The 11,227-nt window shown below is 37.7% G+C and overlaps 1 protein-coding gene across 1 annotated transcript in view; it reads left to right on the top strand.

Moving 5' to 3' along the window:
- LOC106534835 (interleukin-1 receptor accessory protein-like 1-B) overlaps window positions 1-11,227 on the top strand; it is a gene marked incomplete at its 3' end in the record, with an annotated part of 34,408 nt that overhangs the window by 15,163 nt on the left and 8,018 nt on the right. Inside the window, 2 exon segments of the mRNA XM_014031603.1 lie at window positions 7,540-7,726; window positions 10,419-10,572. Of these exon segments, the coding sequence (XP_013887057.1) occupies window positions 7,540-7,726; window positions 10,419-10,572 (341 nt within the window).

Genomic DNA, 11,227 nt, shown 5'->3' with positions numbered 1-11,227 from the left:
TGTGTGTGTGTGTGTGTGTGTGTGTGTGTGTGTGTGTGTGTGTGTGTGTGTGTGCACAGTGCCCTGCAACGACTTATGTTGTGACCTGGTGCTATAAAAATAAACAGAATTGAATTGCCTAATTTTATAAATGTGAGCTAAAAGCAGCAGGGCAAATATAATATGACTGCAGCTTACAATACACAGTATTTGGTCTAATGGTTTGCTTTAGTCACTGGTATATATTGCTTTGTTGACTATATTAAGGTAATGTGTGATTTAAATTTGGCTTTACACTATTTTTTGAGAGACACAAAGGCACAGGGATTTACTAAAGGATCTGTTTGTGCGGTGCATGTACTATGTGTGCATTTGTGTGAATCTTTGTCCTTCTCRGTCTGGAAATTGAAGTCTAATTGAGAGTTTTTATGTGAAGGTGACTTCATTTACATAGTAATCTCCATGTGCTTGTCATGAATCTCTTTTATTCCTCTGCTCTTTCACTGCCTCCTTTTTTCTCTGCATATCATCACACATTAGGTCTGCAACACTTCTTCAGATCCATCAATCTTTCTTCCGCTTTCTCTGTCTCTCTGTCCTTCGTTTCTTCCTCACCTGATAGATTATTTTATAATAATGCCACTAATGAGTCAGCTTTTCAGAGTGGGTGAAAGTATGTGTAATTCCTTCCTGTGATTACATTATCCCACATGTTGGGTAATTATGTGTGGAGCCACTATGAATCGCTAACAAATATCCAAAGCAGGAACCCTCAAATACACTCAAAAAACAGATTGTTGACATGTCCAACAATTTCCACACAACTGAGTTGATTGAAAATTGTTGACCTAACTTGGTTAAGAAATCTAACAATCTGTTTTTGAGTGTTGAATGTGACAGATGTGAAATACATCAGGAGGACCATGCAACAACTCCAGGCTGTCTGTCAATTGTGCGTCATCACACAAACCTTCCCACAATGCTACAGAGAGCCTGTTGAGAATATTTATGTCTCCTATTTTCTTCCTAGGGACTTTCTTGGCTCAAGTGAATGACTGTAAGAGGTCATTTCCAATCATCTCCTCATTATGTCACAAATTTTTATTGTATTGAATGAATAAACAGGTGACATTAACTACTAACTTGTATTTTGCCACAGTCTGAGTTTTACATTTCACAAGTTCATTTAGATACTATTTTAAAACTTTAATACTGCCTTCAGTTTTACATTAGGTGGTTATATAAATTTACTTTTTATATTTGCAAGTGCAAATACCAACAGCAGCAGCTTTCTGTAGCAATTTTCATAATAAATCTACAATAATAACCATATAATATGAATTTGACAGAAGTGTAAAATCTTATYAACTGGTGGTTGCATCAACAACTATAATATTTTTAGACTGGATGTGCATTAAAACAGCATCAGTTCACTTTGGTCCTTTTCCTGCATGGAATAGCCATTTATCAGAAAGAAACTTGATTTCTCCCAACTAAGGTCATTCAAAAGGTGATCATGCAACAGCACAATAAAGCTGTTTTTGGAGCACTTGAAGACTGTGGTGGTCTTATGTTTGTGGCTGTCATGTCTGTATTTCTGAGTGTGTTTGCCTGACTGTGTTTGTTCCATAGACATAGTGTCCAAAAATACTCAAAGCCTTCATCACAACTTCCCACTCCATTCTCTTTAGATAGAAAGTACTAAGTCAATAATGTTCATTTTTTGACACTGAGAGGGCAGCTCTCTGRTGCAACATCTTCTATCTAGTTTTAGTTAGTTTTCTTCCTACAACAGCTCCAGATGCCCTTGTAGTCATCTTCCGTGTGGAGGTACACAGTATATTTTCTGCTCACTCAAGTAGCTATTCTCCCACTGTTCCTTTCACTGGTATCTTTACCCAATCTTCCACAGCTACACAAAGCCACATTTGTCTTTTTGGTTTGTGTGTGTCTGTATGAGTATGCATGTGTGTGTGTGTGTGAWTGTGTATTTTACAGCCCTGGGGGGATCAGAGGTGTTTATATGAGAGAGGTGACACTCTTATTGCTTCTGTAACCTGAGTAGATCATATGAAACCCTGTCATTTACAGTAAATGGGACCATCTGGTCAGCTGTAAATGCAATGCAATGAAATGAAYTGAAAGTTCAAATGGATGTTCTCTCGATCCTTGGACTAAGTGGCTGACCGAGTCAGATCACAGCTGAATGGAATGGAACAGAAACAGTCAGATGTGTATGATAAAAAGTATTTGGACTTTTAGGATGGGGATATTGTTGTTTTGCATGTGGAAAAAGATACTGCAGACAGGCAAGGTTTTTATCACTTTAAGGCTTAATTAGTTTTAACTGCATCCTTTATCACAGAAAGCTCTTGCTAAACTCCAGGACACCTAGAACTCTGCTGTTCATCTGTTTACRGACTCCCACTCTTATGACCACTTCACCCTTATCCTACAGCATCTTCACTGCCTCTGTACCAGTTGTTTGATCTGCTTCTCCTCTGTAACAAAGTCTTCCATAACCGGAACCAGTCTTATATCACTCATCTTCTCCATGATTATACTTCATCCTTCATAACTTTTTCTTTCTCTGACACTAATATCWTATCTTGTCTCATTTGATATACGTTAAATCAACATGACTGTAAGATGACCTTGAGGCTATTTACTTTTTTCTTGGTATTACGGTATTAAAACAAGATAAATGAGAAAAATGTCACATATTTGATTTTTTTAAGCAAAAATGCTACCTCTATTACTGGTGCTTATATAATACTATTTACATAATGATGATTATAATATAGTTTTATTGATATGATGATGACAAAATCTTCTTAAATATGATGCAATACAAGGTTGCGTGATAAATCAYTTTAATCGATTAATTCGAATTTGCCATTTATAAAGATTTAATTTTGGGAAAATCTGGATTTTTTTCCCACCAGTGTGCTCGTTGGGCTTCTGTAGTTCAGACGCCACACCACCTGTCCCTCAAAACGCTTGGTATACTACATGACAATATGGCAGCTAGCAAATAGGATCTACTCCCCAAATAAGGCACTGTTTCTTCAATTATCTAGAACTGGTTAGGTTTTGCAGCCTCACACTTGGAYCAACAAACACCTCACTGCAAAATCAGTTTGAAGGCTCTTGCAATAAAAAGCAGGAGTACAACAAATTTGTTTCAATACATGAAACAGAGGCACTCTTTTAAGTGGGAAACAAATTGATTAAAATCAAAAATCGAATTTGTGATTAAAAAACAGATTTTTTGGGCCATATCGCCCAGCCCTAATTACAATATTTGTACCTTTTTAATTTTGATGCACAGAATCACAGTAGGAGAGTGAGAGATCACTTATAAATATGTTTTAATGTACTTATGACATTAATTCTTCCTATATTTTGTAAGTTAAGGCTGCAATCCTTATTGAATCAAAAATATTGAAATTAAATTTAATGTCAAAACACTAGAAAGCCAGTAAGTCAAATAGACCTAAAATCAATTGTTGTAAAAGTTTGTATAAAACAGCAAAACATTAAGATTGATATGTGATCTAGAAAAGGGATGGAGTCTTCTAATGGCTAGTCAAACAAGGGCCTATTTTTGAAAATAATTTTCCAGATTTTAAAAAAACTCTTTTTGTCAGCTTCAACCTTACAGACTGAAATGATCAGAAAGTATAAAATACAAAACTGAATCTAATATTAAATTAATCAGTTACAAAATTTCTTCAACCACATATATAAAACATGTCAAAACTACAAGAAATTTTATGAAAACTTTATAAAGAGAAGTTGTAACATCTGTTGTCACATCAGGATATTTCTAAACATTTCCCAACCCCAGAAATTCAATTTTTAATCCTCCCAGACATAAAAATATTCATAAACAGGGTTAAGACTCATAATGCTTTCTTTCCACTCTTGCTTCTTCTTCTCTGTCCATTTATTTTTATTCCTCATCCAAAGGTTCAGTAGCTTTGTGTGATAATCTGAACGCTCCTGTTCTCGTTTCACAGGGTCTTCAAAGCGGTCTCCGATCCTGTATACTTTTTTCTTGGATGTAGGTTTTACATTCTCATTCTCAGTTGATGGTTTGGGTTCCTCAGGTGGAGAAGAAGTAGTGGTCAGTTTTTCTCCAGTTGTAGGCTGGGGAAATCCATTTTCTGGTTCCTCTGTTTGTGATGATGATGAGTCCAGATGTTCTTCCAGTTCAGCAACTTAAAGTAACTCCCCTCTCTGTGGTTCTGGTTCTGGTGGTTCAGCCACTTGCACATTGTTTTCCATTAGTGTCTCAGACAGCCTCAGACATCAGCTGATCACTCTCCAGTTGTTTGGTTCCAGCCGGAATTTGGTTCAAGAAATACTTCATATTTGAAGCTAACAGCTCCGATCCATGTCGGTTCAAAGTCATTCCATCAGACTTGAAGAGATGTTTTCTTTCCCAGAAGAGATCAAAGTTTCCCACAAAACTCACAGAATGGTCAGCACAGAGCTTTTCCAAAAAAACATTAAGAGTCAACAGTCTGCTGAACCTCTCAGCCCCTCCTCTGGCTGTAGGAACAGGCCTACTGCTGAACATTCAGCAGCTGAATGAAATCCTTCTTCAGGATTTCTGTCGGTTCATAACTTCATCACTTCCTGTATGAATGATGAGCGTATTCAGAGCTGGATACTCTGATGTGATTTCCAGAATCTTCTCTGRGAGGTCAGACACTTTATCAGCAAAACTCAGAACTTTGACTTATTCTTGTTCCAGAAGCCTCTGATCTCATTCACCATTTTATCTGTGATGATCAGCATTTCTTGATTCTTGAAAGACTCTCTTTGGACTTGTTTTGGCTTTGAGCTGGATCTGGATCTGGTCTCAGATCCCTTGCTGAGATCAGATAGGGAACTTTGTTCAGATTCAGTTTCTTCCAGTGATGTGAATCTGTTTTGAAGAAACACTGCTTCATTTCTCTGGCCATTATCAGGTGTTTTGATTACAGCCTGTCYCTGTTTTCTTCTCCTTGCTGGTGGAGAAAAAACATTTCTCTGTAACTCTGGCCATTCAATGTCATCTAAGAGCTGAATCCTTCCTGAGAGATTTTTTGGTCTGGCACAAAGAGAGTTCCATACAGTTTTACACTCAGAAGCAGCTTCCATCTCCTCTCCATGTTGATCTCTCATCTCAGCCTTCTCACCCATTTTAACACATGATGAGTYCTCCAAAGCATTCATCTCCTCCAGATGATGAATCTTGAGCTCCAACACCGTCATCTTTTGGAGAAGCTTGCAGAAATCCTCTTTGGAAAACAAAAGAGGCATCTTGAAGCTGTTCTGTACTCACTCTCAACAGCTGATGTTTCAAAAATCTTCTCAGGTTCTTCAWCAGCCAAAAATAAAATCTAATGTTCTCTGTTTATTCAAGTTCACACATCACGTCGGGGTCACCAAATTGTTGGAAAAATATGTGTTGTTCAAAATGGTATGTCCGAATAAACAGGATTCAGCTGGATTTCTTGTTAAAACTTTYTTATCTTCTGACTCCAATCAGGTACATTCAGCGCTCAGCAGCACAGGCCTCAGCATACAGCCTTGGGCCAAATCAAAACAAACATGGGAGTTCTGCTCTGAGCAGACACTCTGCAAAACTCTGACAACTTCTTTTTTACTATAATAATGAACTGAGCTTATAATGTACATCTCTTCCTGGTTACATCCCAGGAGGTGTTACCTTTTACGTCAGACGTCAGAATGTCACTCATTTTTGTTTAGGCTAAGAGAAAGAACACATGGTAACACATCAACTCTTTGTCAGCTTCAACCTTACAGACTGAAATGATCAGAAAGTATAAAATACAAAACTGAATCTAATATTCAATTAATCAGTTACAAAATTTCTTCAGCTAGTCAAACAAGGGCCTATTTTTGAAAATAATTTTCRAGACTTTTAAAACAACTCTTTCTCAAAAATAGTGTACCACTGTGAAAAACACTACATTAGCTTATGTTAAGACGCACACCTTTGCAGTTTATTTTGCCACTGTCTTTTCAAACAAACAAAACCTGTGGACAATCATTATTCCATTTCTTTGAAACCTTCTGTTATGTTGTCAAAAGCTGAGTTTAACATTTCCTAATATACAGGGCCAGCCTTAGGCAAATTGGTGCTCTATAGGCAACAATTCAAGTGGCACCCCTTGTACAGTTTTATAAACCTCACTGCCAATTTACAAACAAACAAACTTACATTTTATCTTTACAAACTAAATTGTCCAATTAAAATAGTTAAAAAAACAATTCATTAGAAAAAGTCTACCTCCTACCTGCCAACGTTTGCTGACTGCAATGAGGAACACCTTCATGCTAACAAGCAGATGTGGACTGAAGTTCTAGGTGGCGTCCAGGGGGAAATCTCCCTTGGAAATTTTTAAAAATCACCGAAACCAAAAAAGCAGGCTGGTAACTCTGCAGAGCAAGTTGCATTCATAAACCAGAGTAACCAGTGATCACTCTACAGACGAAAGCATGAATACTCTATCTTTTTAGCCCCCCACTTGTGCCTGTAGCATTTACCTATATTACCTATGCCATGGGTTGGCTCTGCTAATTAATCATGAGTAACCATGCATCATTACTGTGTTTTATCTGTCTTGGTATTTTCAGTGATTAATACAGAATACTTAGAAATTAACGTTTTTTTWAAATACCTGTATATGTGATAAATCAATATGTGAAAACAGGGGAAAGTGTCATCAGACCATGAACTCACCAATCCCTGTGAAGCTGAATAGGGAACCAGTATCTGCAATCACTCCTTAAAATTTTGTGGAATTACATCTCAGAAAAGTGTAAGCTATTACWGTTGCTAAGTCGTATACATCCCTTTGGCCTTGTAGTGTAAATCTTGCAGGGAATGCCTTGTCACAGCCACTACRGGGGAAGTGGGAGCTGTGAAATAGCACTGTGTCACTGGTGACACATACCAATGACATTAACAGCATAGAYGGGAAGTCATTATTCTTTCCTAGATAGCAAAGTTAGATAGCTAGGAGTGTTGATGGTTGCTGGGAAACAGAAAGGGGGTTAACAAGCAGTGAGGACTGACTTGTGATGACCAAGCAGCTCTCTCTTCCTAGTTAGACCATCTCTGCATTTCTCTCTTGTCTGATTAGCATTCTCTGATTCCCTCCATAAATCCAGCGGTGCTCACGAGCGTTCGGCATTGACTTGGTAAAGCTGCTGAATGTGTCATTATTACTAACTGAACAATCACAAAGCAGGGTGAGGGAGGCGGAGGCAAAATGAAAAAGATTAAAAATAGCTCAAAGGATATTAGTGGCAATAAAGGCCATGTCTATTAAAATGCACATATTTCAGCACGTMTAGTAATAGGATTGGTTTATTTTCTTTGTGGAATTGTTTCATTGACTCAGCTTCTTTTCTTCTCTTACACTCTGTAGCTATAACACAACCTCTGTCATGTAGATAATGGGTAAAATKATGATTCTCCTTACCTATTCAGTACAATAAATTAAGGTTTATTCTCCTTGTGTTGTTCTTTACCAACAGGAACTCGACATACTGCATGAAGGTGTCCATGTCTTTGACTGTGGCTGAAAARGACACAGACCTTTGTTACAATTCCAACATGAGAAAACATGAAAAGGCCGAACTCAGTAAGAGCAAAGACATCCTCTGTCCTGACATCGATGACTACGTTGAACCTGGCAAAGAACCTGAGATTYTGTGGCACAAGGTAGGCTTATTAGCTGGTAAAAACATGAAACTTTGTGTCATTTGTAATCATGACTTGTGTCACATTTTGTGTAAATGTTGCTGACTTTATTTTTAGAAAATCAATACGGAGAGCTTCTGTTTCAGTGATTATACAACTGGGAAATATTCTTCAATGGTTCATTGGTTTGTTTTTGTCTAATTTCTTGGCTGTTTAAGTTTAAAGCCTTGTTGGAAATGCAGTTCCAAATCACTTAGGCAGATTATGTATGGAGGCAATTACTTAAGCAGTGCTCAGAACATTCCACGATATTGTGAGAGTCATCTAGAGAGAACGAGAACTGCGCAGAGGGCAGCCACAGCGACYACTTTCATAATGAGCACAAAACTTCAACGAGAACAGAATTGTGTTATGCCATTTTGTGCCCCGTGGAAAGAGTGGATGCCCTCCAAATGCTCCTGCACCCTGCTTCATCCCCCTCCTCACTCACCTAAGTTCTTGTCTTTCCCAGGTCAGACACGGCCCGCAGACAACAAAAGTGCATCCCAACCAAGAGTTTAGGCCAAACTAATCACAAGCAGATCAGCAGTAGATTAACTGGCCGGACTTGACCTCTATTTTTTCTAGAATTCAATTACAATCTGGGTAATGACTGGGAGAGCTGGGACCCAGAGTTATTTGGACCTCTGCGGAGACGCTGTGATTGAATTCAAAGGTTGCCGGGAGCAACAATGGAATAGAATACGCAGAGCCGCCGCTGTCCCCAGCAGAGTGCCAAGGAGCTGGAGAGAGGATCATGTCACAGAGTTTCTCACTGTGCTTGCACACGGATACTCACACATTCACACAGACACAGAACAAACACACTTATTTCGCCAGGAGAGACCTCTGTAAATAAAATTCTATGTCCTCTGTGTCCCGAGTAAAGTATTGAATGGAGAATATTCAGTTCAGCGCAATAAATCTTGATCAGATAAGTTGGATTATGTTTTTTTTTTATCATTTTACAATACTGACTTATGTTGTTAGAGTGGCAAACTATGTATCCCTGAAACTATCCAGTTTTTAACATTTTGTGGGTTTGTAAACCTTATGAGTCCTGCTTATGTTACTTSATATACAATACATAAGTTAATGAAGCAGTCTTTTTTGCACCTCTGAGGAAAGMGTGCTGCAGAAATGGTGAGAAATGTGCAAAAGGAGAAGATCATGCTTCCTCAAAGAGAGCATTTACATAAATTAATTTACAACAGACAAAATTGAAATACTACAGATTCTTTGTTCATGTGAATACATTTCAATTTTGTCTTTTGCGGATTGCAGATGTATAGCCTTTWAAGTTACAATAACATTTATTTTACACAAGACAGCTCCTAAACACTTAATAGTCAACAATATATGAGTAAATTCAAGAATTTTAAAAAAAGGTTGCCAGATTAACAATATTACCAATAATCTCAAATCATACATAACCCTGTTTGARGTGCCAAGGATTTGTCCACATTCATATTTTGCACAAGCTTTTTTACTCAAAATGCAACTTATTAACATTTTAGCACTTAGGTTAACATCAGCAAATATTCATGACCACTTTATTTATTAGTGTTAAACAACATAAAAAATAGAGAAAATAAATCACAACGTAAGCCTTTTTTCAAATAAACACAGCATGAGAGTTGAGACAAAAGCAGTTGATCTCAGGTAAATGATCAAACCGGTTTGCACACTGCTATTACTACTACAATGCTACATTCAATTTGCACCAAGATGTTTAAAGTTCTAAATAAAGTCTGAAAGACTAAAATAACTGATTAAATCAGAAATCTGATTTGAATGACAAATGTGTTTCACTAGCCTTTTATGTCAAAATCCTACATCATGTCTTCCACCTTGCATATAAAACATAATGATAGTTGATAATAAACCATTTATTTGCACTTTTGTTTGTTCGTTTTTCAAGAACACTGTGAAATTTACTGTTCTGTCTCTGTCAGGGAGCATGTTGCTACAACAGTTGAGTGCATGAAATGCAGAAAAAAAATATTATCAGCTTATATTGCTAATGGCAGTTAGCTGGGTCACTAATATTTATTATTATTAACCTTTATTTAACCAGGCAAATCCTGTGGTGATTACAGATTTCTTTTGCAAGGGAGGCCTGGGCCAGAAGGCAAACTCTTGTACATGTTTTGTCTGTGGGAAGAAACGGGAGTACCCAGAGAAAACCCACGCAAAGACGAGGAGAACATGCAAACTCTACACAGAGAAACACTTGGTCCAAACAGGGGCTCCAACCCAGGACCTTTATGCTATGGGGCATCAGTGCTAACCACTTAGCCGTTGTGCTGCCCACTCAATAAAACAAAATACAAATTCAGTTGATGTACTGCTTTTTAACTGAAGTGCCAAATTTAGGTTTATATGAGGTAAAAATACACCATCATTAATTAACTTTTAACTATAAAAATGTCATGAATTATTAAATCATTCCTCAAAAAATATTAACAGTATTTTATTTCTAACATAGCGAGTTTTTAGGCTAATTTTAGACTTTCTTAAATGGAAACTATTGCTCATAACTGATTGATTTTTTTTCTTTTGTCCACTGCCTTTTTATATCTGTTGCAGCTGTTTTATCATTGACCTCTCAAGTGAAGGCTCTGGTATCTTTTTATAAGCATTTTTACCTGCCTGTACTTTCTCTGATACACAGGAGTGCCATCCAAAACAGTGGCGGGCCAGTATAATTCAGAAGAGAGACATTTTGTCCATTCAAGARGTAAAGGAAGACGATATTGGGAATTACACCTGTGAAGTCCAGTTTGGTGGTTTTGTTGTCAGAAGGACGACAGAACTCACAGTAACCGGTAAGAAGCTGAAAATTGTGTTTTTGTGTGTCATGGGGACATTTTACAAATTCTGTAAATAGTACTTTATGTTGTGCGAATGAATAGGGGACCCCTGAGTTTAAACAATGGGTTGCTCCACACGTTTTGTACACACACATACACACGCAGACACACCGCTGAGTACTGTGATGATGTCCTGCTGCTGTGTTAATTGTTGGGGGAGGWTGAAAACTGAGGTCTGGCCTCTATCCCTTCTTCTAGTTCAGCACTTTCCAGGCAGCCAAGCAGTGTTGAAATATTTAAGGCTGTAGGCTAAAGCCCTCTACCCTGAGAGCTAAAAAGCCTAGACCAAGGTCAAAATATTTTTTCCATCTCTCTTTCTCTCACTTTTTTTTACCTGTTATAGTTACAGGGTGGGTACAGACAAGGATGCATTTATTTGTCCAAATGAGTGAATTCATTAGTCAAGACTGTAGCACAGCTCTAAGCTTGTGTGTTCTCTCTGGTCAAAGGCCGTAATCTTGATTTATCGATGGGTTTAACAGAACTCCTGGATATGTTTAGGGTTCTATCCTTTGATTTGCACTAGGGCTGGGCGGTATGACCTCAAATTCATATCACGGTATAAATTGAATCCCTTCACGGTAACGGTAAAAATCACGGTATAAAATTA

This window comes from Austrofundulus limnaeus, unplaced genomic scaffold (assembly GCF_001266775.1).
Source record: "Austrofundulus limnaeus strain Quisiro unplaced genomic scaffold, Austrofundulus_limnaeus-1.0 Scaffold1279, whole genome shotgun sequence".
NCBI classification, from domain to species: Eukaryota; Metazoa; Chordata; class Actinopteri; order Cyprinodontiformes; family Rivulidae; genus Austrofundulus; species Austrofundulus limnaeus.
Note: the sequence above shows the minus strand (reverse complement) of the source record. Positions and strands in the feature narration are given on the sequence as shown.